This window comes from Megascapheus bottae, chromosome 35, assembly GCF_031878675.1.
Source record: "Megascapheus bottae isolate mThoBot1 chromosome 35, mThoBot2.hap1, whole genome shotgun sequence".
In the NCBI taxonomy this organism is placed as follows: Eukaryota; Metazoa; Chordata; class Mammalia; order Rodentia; family Geomyidae; genus Megascapheus; species Megascapheus bottae.
Genome location: NC_143543.1, coordinates 363,182 through 379,414, shown reverse-complemented (window position 1 = coordinate 379,414; position 16,233 = coordinate 363,182). Strand labels below are relative to the sequence as shown.

The 16,233-nt window shown below is 52.2% G+C and overlaps 1 protein-coding gene across 2 annotated transcripts in view; it reads left to right on the top strand.

The window, feature by feature from the left end:
• Positions 1-3,285: 3,285 nt before the first annotated feature.
• The window catches only part of Lrp6 (LDL receptor related protein 6), a 79,662-nt gene continuing 66,714 nt past the window's right edge, over positions 3,286-16,233 (top strand). For both annotated transcript variants that reach the window (XM_090324490.1, XM_090324489.1), the window contains exons 1-2: positions 3,286-3,469; positions 8,679-9,072. In XM_090324490.1, the coding sequence (XP_090180616.1) occupies positions 3,415-3,469; positions 8,679-9,072 (449 nt within the window). In that variant the 5' untranslated portion in view covers positions 3,286-3,414. The remainder of the gene's footprint in view (positions 3,470-8,678; positions 9,073-16,233) is intronic.

The following is a 16,233-nucleotide window of genomic DNA, read 5'->3' as shown; positions in this document are numbered from 1 at the left end:
GGAGAGTGTGGTCTGGGGCTGCCCTCTCCCGGCCCCACGCACCCTTAACTGGAGCCGGGCTGCCCCTGACCCCTAGCTGGCTGCAGGGGGATGGGGAAGCCAGACTTGGAGAAAAACAAGTATGAAGAACTAGTAGTGGAGCTTCGGAAATGTTGACAACGATTTTGGAGAAGAGACGATCTCCAAAATCGGGGCTCTGTGTGGTAACGTTAACGAGGCCCTGATGTCCTGGACTGAGAGACTTGGGAAAACAAACTGAAAACAATACTTTTCTGCCTGCCAGGGGAAATGTGATCTGCTGTTTAATAGTCACCCAGCCCCCCAGTCAAATGCCCAAGGCCAGCCAGGGCTGTGTGGGAGAGAGTGGCCACCCAGAGACCCCACGTCCACTCCCACACCCAATCCCGGGCCAGGGCTCCAGCTCACGGTTCCAGTTCAGTTTTCTCGGCTTCCCCGTGGGGCGGGCAGCCGAGGCTTCAGCCCAGTTTTCCAAAACCTGCTGAAATGGCTGCGAGTCTGCTCGTAAAGGTCCTCATAACCTGGCTTCGGTGCCGTGGCTGGAGGTATCTGGAGACAGGCCTGCAGGGCACCTGCTCGGGGACTCCCCGGCTGGCCGAGGTCTTCAGGGAGCACCTCTGGCCCTGGGCTGGCAAGGGCGTGGGGCCTCCCTGGCTGGGACGCAGGGGCTGAGGCTGGCTGGGGATGGGGAGTTCAAGCGCGTGGGTGTGTGTGCACGGATGTGCGTGGGATTCCACACCGGGACCCCTGGACTGGTGGGGGGGAGCCCCCACCCCACCGGAAGGCAGAGCATGGGTGCAGAGCCACACAGGGCCTGGGCGCCTACATGGGCAAACATGCATCCACACGTGTGTGCACTGGCCACACCTGCACGTGTGGAAATCTCTGGGAGACTGGCGAGACGCGCAGGTTAGAGTTGGTTTTCTGGGGCCGCCCTGCGGATTTCCTTGGACGCCTGCTCTCTGGGCTGCAGGGGGCTCTGTTCACCTGGACCGGGAGGGACTTCCACTGCATCAACAGCGCCTCAGGGTGCGGAGGAAGAGGTGGCGGGGGGCCCTGGGGTCTCCCTCATGGCACACCATCCACATGGAGCCTCCGCGGATGGAGAGAGCAGCCCTGGGCTGTGGGCGCAGCTCACGGGTGCCCAGGGAAGGTGGGCGAGGCAGAGGAATGCGTTACTGGGGTGACTCACAAGCAGGGAAGTCCAGTACCCCAGCCTCCAGGTGACCCCAGAGTCACCGGCTCCTACCCCGGCCTCCAGGTGACCCCAGAGTCACCGGCTCCTACCAGGGGTACCCCGGCCTCCAGGTGACCCCAGAGTCACCGGTTCCTACCCGGGGGTACCCCGGCCTCCAGGTGACCCCAGAGTCACCGGCTCCTACCCGGAGGGTACCCCGGCCTCCAGGTGACCCCAGAGTCACCGGCTCCTACCCGGAGGGTACCCCGGCCTCCAGGTGACCCCAGAGTCACCGGCTCCTACCCGGGGGGTACCCCGGCCTCCAGGTGACCCCAGAGTCATTGGCTCCTACCCGGGGGGTACCCTGGCCTCCAGGTGACCCCAGAGTCACCGGCTCCTACCCGGGGGGTACCCCAGCCTCCAGGTTGCACCTGCCGACCTGGGGAAGGGTGCAGCATAGTGGGAGAAGACAGCGGTGACTCCAGAGTCTTCAGGTGCCTGGAATGCACGGGGGGGGGGGGGGGGGGGGGTGGAGGGCTTTTTCTTCCTCTGTGCAGCAGGGTGGTTCCCCCCATCCTGGTGTCCCCGACACCCCCCCCCCCCCCCCCCCCCCCCCCCCCCCCCCCCCCCCCGTCTGCTGCCTGCCCGGGTGGAAGACAGCCGAGCCGAGCCAGGCGTGGGGCACATGGGCATGAGGGGCACACGGGGACATGGGGACACGGGGACCACGGGGGACACAGAGACATGGGGAACACAGGGACACGGGACATGAGGACCATGGGGCACACGGGGTAATGGGGACCATGGGGGACACGGGGTAATGGGGACCATGGGGGACACGGGTCGTGGGGACACGGGGTCGTGGGGACATGGGGTAGTGGGGTCACGGGGTCAGGGTCGCGGGGTAGTGGGGACACGGGGTAGTGGGGACACGGGTCGTGGGGTCGTGGGGACACAGGTCATGGGGTAGTGGGGACACGGGGTCGTGGGGACACGGGGTCGTGGGGACACGGGGTCGTGGGGTAGTGGGGACGTGGGGTCGTGGGGACACGGGGTCGTGGGGTCGTGGGGTCGTGGGGACACGGGGTCGTGGGGTCGTGGGGTCGTGGGGTCGTGGGGACACGGGGTCGTGGGGTCGTGGGGTCGTGGGGTCGTGGGGACACGGGGTCGTGGGGTCACGGGGTCGTGGGGTCACGGGGTCGTGGGGACACGGGGTCGTGGGGTCACGGGGTCGTGGGGACACGGGGTCGTGGGGTCACGGGGTCGTGGGGACACGGGGTCGTGGGGACACGGGGTCGGGGGTAGTGGGGACACGGGGTCGTGGGGTCACGGGGTCCTGGGATCACGGGGTCGTGGGGACACGGGACAGGGGGTCACGCGGGTCCCCCCCCCAGCCCGCGCACACCGAGCCCGGCCGAGCCGCGGAAAGGAGTCCGGGCCGCCGTCGGGACGCCCTCCGCGGGGAGGCGCCGGCTGGAGTCCCTGCGGCGGCGCCCGGGACAGCTCGGGGCACCGCGGGCCCGGCGGACGCCCCGCCTCGGGAGGCCTGGAGCGGACGCGGGCGGCGCGGCCCCTCTGCGCCTGCGCGGGCGGGGCGGGCGGGGCGGGCGCGGCCCCTCTGCGCGTGCGCCGGCGGGGTGGGCGGGGCGGGCGCGGCCCCTCTGCGCGTGCGCCTGCGCGGGCGGGGCGGGCGGGGCGGGCGTCGGGCGCGGCCCCTCTGCGCCTGCGCGGGCGGGGCAGGCGGGCGCGGCCCCTCTGCGCGTGCGCGGGCGGGGCGGGCGGGGCGGCCGCGGAGGGAGACGCCGGCGGCGGCGCGGCGCGCGTGCGTGGCGCGTCGTGCGTCGCGGTGCGCCTCCGTGCGTCCCCGTGCGTCGCCGTGCGTCGCCGTGCGTCGTGGCGCGTCCTCCGCCGCGCCGCCGCGCCGCTGCGCGAGGGGCCGGGGTGACTGCGGAGCGGCGCGGGCAGCGCGGCGCCAGGGGCGGCGGCGGCGGCGGCGGGATGGGAGCCGACGCCGGCGGCGCGCGGGCCCGGGCCGGGGCGGCGCGGTAGGCGGGGCGGCGCGCGCGCGGGGCCTCGCCGGGCCCCTCTCGTCGGCGGGCCGGGGAGCCGGGCGGCATGAGCGAGCACCCCCGCCGCTGCGGCGGCCGCCCCGGCCCCTCGCCTCGTCCGCGTCCCGAGGCGGCGCGGCGCCGCTGAGGAGGAGGAGAGCGGGGGGCGCCATGGGGGCCGTGCTGCGGAGCCTGCTGGTGTGCGGCCTCTGCGCGCTGCTGCGAGGTGAGCGGGGCCGGGGGGCGAGCGGGGGGAGCGGGGGCCGAGGCCGGGGGTCCGCGGGGCCGAGGGGAGCGGGGGCCGAGGGGACCGTGGGGGCCGAGGCCGGGGGTCCGCGGGGCCGACGGGGCCGAGGGGACCGTGGGGGCCGAGGCCGGGGGTCCGCGGGGCCGAGGGGACCGTGGGGGCCGAGGGGGCCGAGGGGAGCGGGGCCGGGGCCGAGGGGAGCGGGGCCGGGGCCGAGGGGAACGGGGCCGGGGCCGAGGGGAACGGGGCCGGGGCTGAGGCTGAGGGGAGCGGGGCCGGGGCCGGGGGTCCGCGGGGCCCGAGGGGCCGCGGCGCGGGAGGCCTGGTCGTGGAGGTGGTCGGGAGACGGGTCGGGGAGGAGGGCCGCGGCCCCCGGGCCTCCGTGCCCCCCCTCCCCGGGCTCCCGGACCGCGGCCCCCCGGCCCCGGCCCGCCAGCCCGGCCGCTGCCCGTCGCGGGGACCTCCGAGCACGTTCACAAAGGGACTTGGCGGGGTGAGGAAGCCTCGGCTCGGCCTGGCGGGCCCGTCAGGACCCGCTGTCGGCGTGCGCCCCGGGTGTGGGGGTGAGCCGGGGCCGGCGCCCCGCGGGACGCGTCTCCAGCCGAGTGTGGAGCGCCAGGGCCGGCTGTGTGTCTTGTCTGTCTGTCTGTCTTGTCTGTCTGTCTTTGTCTATCTTGTCTGTATGTCTGTCTTGTCTGTATGTCTGTCTTGTCTGTCTGTCTTTGTCTGTCTTGTCTGTCTTTGTCTTGCCTGTCTGTCTGTCTGTCTGTCTGTCTGTCTTGTCCGTCCGCCGGCCGGGGCCTGCAGCCTGGGTGTGGTCGGGGACGGTCAGTCAGTTCAGTTCTGGCCAGGTGACGGGTCCCCTGGACTCTGGAGGTCTTCAGCTGCGGAGGGCCGAGGAGGTGTGGAGACTGGGTCTGTCCGTGTCTGGGTGAGAGTGAGGGTCCACTTCGTCTTTAAGCATCGCCCTCTCACAAGTCAGGCAAAGGAGGGCAAGCCTTACTTCTGGACAGCGGCAGCCCTTGCTTCTCAGTTAGTGTTTTCCACAGAGTGTGTGCTGAATTTGCCTCATTTGTGGAAGCCCGATCTGAACTGCAGCTGGGTTTGACAACCTGTGTAGGCGTGGGCATTCACATGCAGGGGTGCAAGTACAGCAGGGGAGGAAACACAAAGGTGTCAACACCTTACATGGAAACTTGGTTTTTGTTAGTGGTGGTGGTGTGGAGTTTTGCTTTTGTGTGTTTCCTTTTAGGGAGGGAGGAAGGGTGAACCCATGGTGTCTGTGTTTCCAGAAGGAATATTGACTTTCACGACTGCTCTGCCCCATTATTTGGTTTGCACACTCTGTGACGTGTACTTACTAATTATGACTCATGGTAGTCATACTGCAAACTGTCTAGTTCCACATGTTAACTCCAGGGAGATAATGCTTGTTTAATATTCATGTCAGAGAACCTAATACCATGCTATGTGCTTGAGAGATTTAATAAGTATGTGTTTACTATAGTGCCCTGTTGGTTATTATCTTTGAAATAAGAGAGGTTAGTAGCGTTAACACTTTGGAGAGCCAGGGGATTGCTGAGGCTTGGGGAAATGTAAACCCAAACCCTGGCTGTGTCTGGCCCCCCTGTTGTATTTCCTGCAGGGGAAGGTTGTGAGGGAAATGCTGTCTATTTTAGCCTCGGATTAGAGTCCGAGTTGAGTTGGTTCACTACTTGTGTTTGGAGAAGCTTCACTTGCAGTAATGTGTTTTGAAGTACAATTATGTAAGCTCTAGAAGTGGTATAATAGTTTCTCTTATTTCTGATAAAGTTTTCAGAAGTAGAGCTCTTGGGCTGGGAGTTTGGCCTCGTGGTAGAGTGCTTGCCCAGCATGCATGAAGACCCAGGTTTGACTCTGCATCACATGCATAGCATCACATGCATAGAAAAAAGCCCGTAGTGGTGCTGAGGCTCAAGTGGTAGAGCCTTGACAAAGTCCAAGGACAGTGCTCAGGCTGAACTCAAGCCCAGGACTGGCAAAAAACAAAAACCACCACTACCACCAACAAAAAAACCTCTTTACTTTTTTGTGCTGATCCTGGGGCTTGAACTCAGGATCTGGACATTGTGATTCTACTTAATTTGCCTTGGACTTCCACAAGTAAGCTGTGCCGAATTAGTTGTATGTAGTCAGGTCATCTTTCCTCACAGAAGAGTTGGAGCTTTAACATGTGTGAAAGACCCTGTGTCCTCTTGCTTTGTTTAGTCAGCAGTCCATCCTGCATCTCTTTCCTGCTATCGGGTGACAGGTGTAATGGAAAAGGCTCAGGATTTCAACCCTGAAGCCCAGGGCTCAGAGCTGACGCCTCCTTGCTTCATGGTTTTGTGGTTTTGGTCTAGACAGTCTGTTTCTCTGTGCCTTGGCTTCTTCACTGTAAAATGTTGGGGAGGGTTGCTTGTCTGACGACTTTGCAAGTTATTAGGTATGTTAAATGAAGGAGCAAATACAAAATGCTTTGCAGAGTTATTTATTTTTTGTTGATTCTGGGGCTTAAACTCTGGATGTGGAAGCTGTCCCTGAGTTCTTCTTGAAGTAGCACTGCTTGAGCCACACTGCTACTTCTGGTTTTCTTGTGGTGGTTAATTGGAGATGAGTCTCAGAAGACTTTAGTGCTTGGGCTGGCTTTGAACTACAATCCTCAGATCTCAGTCTCCTGAGAATCTAGGATAAGGGAGTGAGCCACCGCGCCTGGCTGCAAAGTTATTTTTGTCAAAAATATTTGATTATTTGTGTACATGTCCTCAGTTGCTGAGGATCTGAGGTTTTATTTGAATGTAGACTGAATTTTTTTTTTCTTTTTTTTCCCCCTTTTCCTTTCCCCATCTCAGTTTGAACTAAGGGCCTGGGCGCTGTCCCTGAGCCTCTCTATACTCAAGGGTAGCACTCTACCACTTGAGCCATACTTCCAGCCTTTTCTATGTATGTGGTACTGAGGAATTGAACCCAGGGCTTAATGAATGCTAGGCTCTCTGCCACTAAGGCGCAATTCCAGCCTTCTAGAGTGTAATTGTGTGTGTGTGTGTGTGTGTGTGTGTGTGTGTTTGTGTGTGTGCTGGTCGTAGGGCTTGAGCTCAGGATCTTTGTGCTTAGCCCCTTTGTGTTCAAGGCTAGTCCTCTACCACTTGAGCCACAGTGCCACTTCTGGTTATTTATTTATTTATTTATTTTTGCCAGTCCTGGGCTTGAGCTCAGGGCCTGAGCACTGTCCTTGGACTTTCTCAAGGCTAGAGCTCTACCACTTGAGCCTCAGCACCACTTCCAGCTTTTTTTCTATGTATGTGGTACTGAGGAATTGAACCCGGGTCTTCGTGCATGCTAGGCAAGCACTTTAACCACTAGGCCAAACTCCCAGCCCCACTTCTGTTTTTTGAATGATTAATTGGAGATAAGAGTCTTATGGGACCTTTTCTGCCTGGGCTGGCTTTGAACCGCGGTCCTCAGATCTCAGCCTCCTGAGTAGCTGGATTACAGGCCTGAGCCACTGATGTCTAAGAAATAATTTTTTTAAATATATTTTTTATTGTAATTAATAGAAGGGTTACATGGTATTTGCCGGATAAATGGTGCCTTAATTCCCACACATTGATACCCTTTCACATGTCGTGGTCCCCATTTCCCTTCCCCCCTCTCCCACCCTAAGAAATAATTTTTTAAAAAAAATTTTCAATCAGTCCTCAGGGAATCTGAAAAGATCTTTGGTGTTACAAAGTATATTATTTAGGGCTTGATTTCGAAAAGACAGGATGTCAGGAGGTATGACCATTTTTCTTTACAGTTTTGTGATTAACTTAGGTTCTAAATGTTAGTATCTTTTTTTTTTTTTTTTTTCTTTTGCCAGTCCTGGGGTTTGAACTCAGGACCTGGGCCCTGTCCTTGGACAATTTTTGCTCAAGGTTACTGCCCTGCCACTTGTGCCACAGCACCACTTCTGGCCTTTTCTGAGTATGTGGTACCAGGGAATGGAACCCAGGGCTTCATGCATGCTAGGCAAGCACTCTACCACTAGGTCCTGCTCCTAGCCCCTAAAGTTAGTATCTTTAAAAGAGGGAGTGGTTATTTTTCAATAGTACCTGGGATGAGCTTTGCATAGTATAGTTTTAGACTTCTTAAGTATTTATGAAGGAAAATCACGTTGGATTATTTCATCATAATTTTGTGTTACTTTTCTTGCCTCATTTCTTGTTTTCATTCCGGATCTTTCCTATCCCATAGTACCATTTAGCCACAATTGCTTATTTTCTTTTTCTTTTCCTGCCAGTCCTGGGGCTTGAACTCAGAGCCTGAGTGCTATCCTTGGGCTTTCCTCAAGGCTAGTGCTCTACCACTTGAGCCACTGTGCCTCTTCTGGCTTTTTCTATGTATGTGGTACTGAGGAATCCTACCCCGGTCTTTGGGCAGGCTGGGCAAGCACTCTGCCCCTAAGCCATACTCTCAGCTCTCTCACAATTGTTTGTTTACATTGAAATGAACTAATATTTATAAAGTTAGAAGTGAACATCTATGCAACTTTTGGGCAGGAAGGGGAGGGTTCAGAAAGTGGGAGAAAAAGGAGGAAGGGATAACATTGCCCAAAAAGAAATGTACTCACTACCTGACTTATGAAGTGGTGACCCCTCTGTACCAACATCTTAATGAAAGCAGTAAAAAAGAATGCCTCATGGCCAGAAGCGTGGCCTAGTGGTAGAGTGCTTGCCTAGTATGCACGAAGACCTGGGTTCTATTCCCTAGTACCACATACAGAGAAAAAGCCAAAAGTGGTGCTGTGGCTCAAGTGGTAGAGCCCTAGCCTTAAGAAAGCTCAAGGACAGTGCCCAGGTCCTCAGTTCAAGCCCCACAACTGGCAAGGAAAGAAAAAAAAAATCATACGAGCTGCATTTTCCACACTTCTAGCATGGTTCTTACCACTCTATGTGTGTGCCTCATCATAGCAAGTCCTGTAGGCCACTGTTCCTTCTGAGTTTTAATTGGTACCTGATGCTATGAAAGTAAATGTGAGAAGTCAGAATATGTGTTTAAAAGACAAGTAAAGAACATGTGATCTATGCTGCAGCAATGCTAACAGCTGTTATGTTTGGTCTACACTCAGCAATGCTGATCTGAAACCCCGTTCCTGAGAACCCAAATGTTTCCTTTCATGCTCTTTCAGCGGCCCCTTTGCTGCTCTATGCAAACAGACGGGACCTGCGATTGGTTGATGCCACCAACGGCAGGGAGAACGCCACAGTGGTGGTTGGAGGCTTGGAGGACGCCGCCGCGGTGGACTTTGTGTTTGGCCATGGCTTGATATATTGGAGCGACGTCAGCGAGGAAGCCATCAAGCGAACAGAACTGAACAAAACGGAGAGTGTGCAGAATGTGGTCGTGTCTGGCCTGCTCTCTCCTGACGGGCTGGCGTGTGATTGGCTCGGGGAGAAGTTATACTGGACGGATTCTGAAACTAACCGCATTGAGGTGTCCAACCTGGATGGGTCTTTACGGAAGGTTTTATTTTGGCAAGAGTTGGATCAACCCAGAGCTATCGCCTTAGATCCTTCAAATGGGTAAGTCTGTGCCGTGCACGGAGGTCACTTCATCTCCCTTTTCTGGTTTCTCTCACTGGCAGGCGCCCCCATTATCATGAAAGAATTTCAGACTCTTGGAGTTTTGTTGCCATGAGTTGTATATGAAAAGTTACATTTTGTTCTGTAGTAAGATAAGTAGGTTTGTTTTTTTTTCTCCTCTCCTTTCCCCCACCTGTCACTCTTGGGTCTTGAACTCAGGAGCTGGGCACTGTCTTTGAGCTTCTTTGCTTTTGCTCAAGGCTAGCACTCTATCACTTGACCCACAGCACCACTGCTGGCCTTTTCTGTGTACGTGGTACCGAGGAATCGAACCCACGGTTTCATGCCTTCTAGGCAAGCACTCTAGCACTAGGCCACGCTCCCAGCATGGTTTATTTGGTTTTGGTTGGTCCTGGAGCTTGAACTTGACCTGGTTACTGTTCCTGAATTTTAGCTCAAGGCCAGCACTCTGCTACTTGAGTCAGCTCCCACTTCCCGTTTTTTCTGTGAATAACTGGAGTCTCGTGGACTTCCTGCCTGGGCTGGCTGGCTTCGAGCCATGACCCTCAGATCTCACCTTTCTAAGTAGCTCGAAGTAGAGGTAGTCTCACCATACCTGGCAAGGTCATGTTGTGTATTAAACTTCTGGATGGGGCTGGGAATTTGGCCTGGTGGTAGCACACATGAAATTACTCAGTGCCACACATACAGAGAAAGCTGGAAGTGGTCCTGTGGCTCAAGTGCTAGAGTTAGCAAAAAGAAACTCAGGGACAGGGTCCTGAGTTGAAGTCCCAGGGCCAGCAAAAAACAAAGCAAAATGAAAAAGCATAAACCAACCCGACTTTGGCAGTTGGATGTTTTTGTGTGTACACATCTTTGGTGATTTTTTCCCCCCTAGGCTCATTTCTGAACCTAGTCCAAGATAAAAATGTAAACCCTTGAGTTGCCTTTCCTTTGCTCCATGGATGTCGGTTTCTTGTGCACACGTCTTAGGTCTGACATTGCTCTTCTTCAGGCTGCATGAAGCCTTGTGTTTCCTGCCTCACTGCTGGGCCACAGAGCCCCTCAGCTGCTGCAGAGAATTCTGCAGGGCTCGGGACCCACCCGTCCATCCTGTATTCTGTGCTGCCTTCTACCCTCCTGGTCATGTTTAGTCTCAGGAGTGTTTTGTCTGTACCAGAGTCTTAACCTGGTGCTTCACTCTTTCGCTTGTGGCCCTTCTGTCCCCTGAGCCATGCCTCCATTTCATCCCAGAGCCTCAGAAGGAACATATTTTGTGCACATGTACAAGTCACGTAAGAAAGGCTAAGTAGCTGTTCTTGGTGTTTTCTGGATATCTTGTTACCAAATTACCAGAAATTAGGATTTTACCTCCGATGTTCCATCTGTTCTTATTGGGGTGTGTCAATCTACCAGGGGTGATGGCACAATATTACCAGTGTGCATAGTAATAACTCAGTTATAGGTAAGTAGCTTCAAAAATTGTGACTCGAGCCAGGTGTGGTGGTCACGCCTATAATCCTAGCTACTCAGAAGGCTGAGATCTGAGGATCGCGGTTCAAAGCCAGTCCGGATAAGGCCGTGAGACTCAGCTCAGTTAATCAGCAGAAAATGGAAGTGGTGCTGTGACTCAAGGGGTGGGGTTAGGGTGGTAGCCTTTAGCTGAAGAGCTCAGGGACAGGGCCCCATGGCCGACCAAAGGGGAAAAAAACTGTGATGTGAGTTAAATTACATAGATCTGGTTCACTTTGTTGTTTTTATTGCTTAAGTCTAAACATCGTTTTAGTCACCTTTGTGTGTAATTACATCTTGTAAAGGAATGCATCCCTTCAGTCTTGTTTTTTGAAATAGGACATTTGTGAATATTTTTAGTATGAGAAACCTGGACTCAGATTGAGTAGACTTATCAGGTAGTTAGAGACTTGTGAAGCTTTTGGAAGTTTTATTCTTAACTAATCATGGGTAATACTACACTTTGTGTTACAAAACACGCATTTAGAATAAGCGTATGCGAAGTGGTTCATGGTTAGTATTTTTTCACTTTCCTGCCATAACAGTTCAGGCTGATGGTACGTCTGAGGTAGGTTTTACTTTCCCGCCATAACAGTTTTTGATGTCTTTGAAAGTTCTTACTTGCTTGAGTTCCCCCCCAGGTGAAATGAAGCCCCTCTTCTAGCCTTCACTCTATTTAAAAGTAGTTTTCCAGAAAGCATTACACATGAATATTAGTCCAGACACAGCAATAAAATTGCATTCGTATGGATACTAGTGAACAACTCATAACAACGTGGTGTTGGGGTCCATGGCTTTTGATGAATAGCAGAGGTGCATACTATTGCAAAATGGAGCTATCACCACTTCTTCAGTATAAACATGCTTATCGTCCTAATTCAGAGCCAGAATTGGACCCTGTCGAAGCCACAATAAATTAGGGGCATGTAGACTACATAATAGGAAGGTTGGTAATGCCTGTTGATGAAGAGAGATTTCTGTTCTGTAAGACTACAGCTTAGCTTTTGAGAAGCAAAGGGGGATATTTGTCATACACACTAGAGTTGGTGTTACAAATAATGTTGCTTGATAAAAGCTCTTGTAGAATAGATTATTCAGCTAGTTCAATTTTAACTTTATGATTGTTTCTCAGTGATTGTAGGGTCTTCAGCAAGGTTAGGAAAAAAAAAAAGCCTATTGGGCATCATTGGCTCATACTTGTAATCCTAGCTCCTCCCTCCCTCCCTCCCTTCTCCCTCTGTTTCCCCCTCTCTCCCTCTCCTTTTCCCTCCCCCCACCACTACAAGGTAGCCCTCACTTGTTATTGACATAACATGTTAATATGCCAGGCAAGCTTCTCGATTTGCCCTGTACTTCTCAGCGTGCTTTCTTCAGCCTCTTATATAGCCTCAGTGGCCACTAGAGCCTGTACAGGCTAGCTGTCTCAGTGCTGTAGGTGGTCCTTTTCACCTCTCCATGTCACCGCTGCAATGAATGAAGTGAAGGAAAACCAGCATAGGAGCAGCCTGAGATCTGAGAATCCTGGTTTAAAGACAGCCTGGGCAGGAAAGGCTGTGAAACTCATCTCCAAATAACCACCAGAAAACCTGCAAGTGGAGCTGTGGCTTAAGTAGCAGAGTAGCCTTGAGCAAAACGTGTTCAGGCTTTGAGTTTGAGCTCTGGCTCTGAGTTTAAGCTCCAGGACTGACCCCCCCCCCAAAAAAAAAAAGTAGAAAAATATGTTGAAGTGTTGTAAGATTTGTCAGATCTTGGGGCCTCAGGGGTTGGGCCCATGACCTCTGATATGGGAGATTCGTATTGACACAAAGGTGCAGACACCACAAGGTGTTTTAATTATTGTTAAGTGGATATATGTATTCCTCCCTTCTCTCTCATTCCCAAAGAGGTACACAGACACAGAATTTCAGTGTAGCCAACATGTATCTAATTTTCAGTTAAACACTTGGTTTGTTGGCAAAGACTTACATGTAGTCATTTCCACATCACTCTGGAAGGCTGAAAAGTGAGACAGGACGCACCGGAGAGCCCAGGCCATGGATGTCTTTTTTTACTTAGGAAATTAGAAAGGCGTAAGATAGGAATTTCTGAAGAGACTTAGAGCATCCTCATGCTTGTTTGGCATAGTTAATGGTATGAGGGTGGATCGTGTCAGGGAGAGTGGCTTAAATATTATATTTTGGTAATGGAGTGTGTCACCTGTAATTTTGAGTTTAGAGAATAGAGTGGAATATGGGGGAAATCTAATGGGTGGTTTTTCTGAATTGATCTAGATGCATTTTGTCAAATGCTTTGTAGGCACCTAGAGACATTCCTTACTGGGTTTCGAAGTTTCATATGTGACTTTTTTCTCTCTCTTTCTTTCTTTCTTTCTTTCTTTCTTTCTTTCTTTCTTTCTTTTTCTTTTTTCTTTTTTTTTGCCAGTCCTGGGGCTTAAATAACTCAGGGCCTGAGCACTGTCCTTAGCTTTTCTCAAGGCTAGTACTCTACCCTTTGACCCACAGCACCACTTCCAGCCTTTTCTATGTATGTGGTACTGAGAATCAAGCCCACGTCTTCATGCATACTAGGCAAGCATTCTACCACTAGGCCTTCTAGGCCACACTCCCAGCCCCATGATGGGGTTTGTTGAATTCAGGAGTTTGTGGGTAAAGGTTGGGATTTTTTTGCTGAGATTGCTGGTCTAAGGACCATACTTCTAACCACCCATGGACATGTAGATTTTTTCCTATAATTCATTCCTATTTAAATAGTAAACATTTTGGTAGTCAATACTTAAATAGCAGACCTCCCCCCACCCCCTTCCTCCCCTCTCATCCCCTTTTACTTTCTCCCCTCCTTTCCCCCCAATCTCCCTCCAGCTCTGGCTTGACTTTGTTGCTCAGGATTTACTTTTCCTTTTAGCCATACATCCCAGTCTGGAGTTTTGCTGATTATTTTGGAGTTTGAGTCTCACAAGATGTTTTGCCAGGGCTGGCTTTAAACTGCCACCCTCCAAGTCTCGGCTTCCTGAGTAGCTAGGATTACAAGTGTGAGCCACCTATGCCTGGCTTCTTTTTAGCCAGCAGATAGCTAAAATCTTTGGCCTGATTTTAAGTCCCTGTTGTAGCAGTTTGTTTCTTATGGAGGCTTGTAGTGCTTTTTGTAATTACAGTCAGGGTCATGAAAAATGAGTTGAGCTGTGATTTTGCTGTCTTCTGAGCCTTAACATGTATGTGCACAAATGCTGGTGACAGGAGTGGCTTGGTGTGTCTGCAAACCCCTCACTGTGCTGCTCCCGCTTTCTCCCAGCCTGCAGATGTTTTCTTTTATGCTGTGCTCTCTCTGCTACTGAAGTACAGCCTGCTCCCCTGACTCCTGCGGCTTTGCTTTACACTGTTTCAGTTAACTCACTACAACCCATGGGCTGGAAGGTACAGAATGGAAGCTTCATTCACCGAAGCTCTTTGAATGAATGGATTACTTGCAGATGGGGCCAGGAACCTACCATCACCAGTGTTCTTCTACATCTTTATTTCTTTTTTTGCTAGTTCTGGGGCTTGAACTCAGGGCCCTGAACACTGTCCTTGGGCCTTTCCTCAAGGCTAGCAGTCTACCACTTGAGCTATAGCACCAGCTTTTTCTATGTATGTGGTACTGAGGACTCAAACCTGGGCTTTTGTGCATACAGGCAGGCATTCTACCACTAGGTCAAACTCCCGGCCTACATCTTTATTTCTTATTATGTTCTCTGAGATTTGCTGGGTTCCTTAATTCCATGAGCTAAGTTATTCTCAGAATTTCCTAGAACTGAATTGTCAGTTCTAGAAAATTCTCTTAAAAGCATTGTCTTTCCTGAATCCTTCTGGAACTGCCCCCCCCCCACACCATCCTGGGCCTCTTCATGCTCAAGGCTAACCCTTTACCACTAGAGCCACTTCTGGCTTTTTCTGAGTGGTTTATTGGAGAGAAATGTCATGGACTTTCCTGCCTGAACTGGCTTTGAATCGAGATGCTCAGATCTCAGCCTCCCGTGTAGCTAGAACTGCAGGCATGATCTGCCCATGCCCAGCTCGAATACATTTCTTTTTTGATGATGTCACCCCTTCTTTGCAGTTTCTCCCTCCCATTCTGGCCCACTAGTTACACAGTTCATTTTCTATACAGAGTGCTCTGAACCGCGTGATTGCATTTGTCCACACTTCGCGTCTGTGGCACCCCCCCCCCCCTTTGCTTCCGGAACTCCTGACTAGATACCTCTTCACTTTTCCTTTTGTCTTGTTTTTGAAGTTTGAGCTCGGCCTTGCACTTGTTGGGTTGAGCCATGCCCCAGCCTTCCTGCTTTAGTTTTTCATGTTGTTTCTGTTCACACTCTTTCCCATGGCTCTCCTCCTCCTAGCTGTCATCATAGGTGTGCCTGGTGAGGCCTGGCTCATTTGTTGAGAGAGGAGTCTTCCTGTTAGCCAGGATGGGTCTAAACTCTGACCATCCCAGTCCCCCCTTGCGTAGCTGGGACTTCGGGTGTGAGGCCATGGCCTGTTCTTCTTAACTCCTATTTAGCCTGGCTTTTAACTTCTTTTTATGAATCCATTCTTTTTTGAGTTTTACACTAAAGAGACTAACCAAAATGATCTTCATGGAGTCAAGATATTCCTACTGCTTCCTTCTGTCTGTCCCAGTGTGTGTACATTTCTTCTTTTTAGTTTACTCAGTTTATGTTGGGATTTCTGGCCAATGTTGATTCCTTCCTCTTAAGAGAATCCCAGGTTACACATGGACCCAGATGGGGAAGCCGTTGTGGATGGAGTGCCTTCTTCATTGTACTCTGCCTCTCTGAACTTTTCCTTCAATCCTTCTGTGCTCAGTCTGTCTCTAATGTTCTGTAAATGCTGACATGTCTTTTAAAACAGTGCTTTTATATTTTGCCTGGCAGTTTTAGGTGTTGTGTGGTATAGGGCTTAGCCTCTCTGTGATGTGAGAAAAACACTCTTACTTTCTTCCCCCTCCCAATATTTAGATTATTTCTTTTGCTTATGAATTTTTATTTTTCTGAGAAGAGAGTGTTAAACAGGCTTTTTGCTCCCATTCTTTTTGTCTAATTTTATACTTAAAGATAAAAGAAAGCTGGGCGCAGTGGTTTACGCCTGTGATGCTAGCTACTCAGGAGCTGAGATGTGAGGATTGTGGTTCAAAGCCAGCTCAGGCACAGAAGTCCATGAAACTCTTATCTCTAATTAACCACCAGAAAAGCAGAAATGGTCCTGTGGCTCTAGGGGTAGGGCTATAGCTTGAGCTGAAGAGTTCAGGGACAGTGCCCAGGCCCAGAGTTCAAATCCCACAACTGACAAGAAAAGAAAAGAAAAAAAGGTAAAAGGTAAGTAAGCACAGTAGAAGCATAGAACACTTCCTGTGTACTTGGTTCCCCATCAACGCCTCTCTTGCTTCATAATTATACTTAATTTTTAAATTGGTTTTGGGATTATGAAGTAGGGTGAGAGACTCCCTTCTGTGGATTTAAAAACTCTATGGTATCTTTTTAATTAGACAGACTTTGGCCAGAGAGATAGATTAGAAATTCATTCCTGGTCTTGTCCTGTTAGCTTTCTCGAAGTCTACCTTGTGGCTTCCACATGACTGTCCTTTCCTCTTTCACGCCTTTCCATTTTGGTAGGT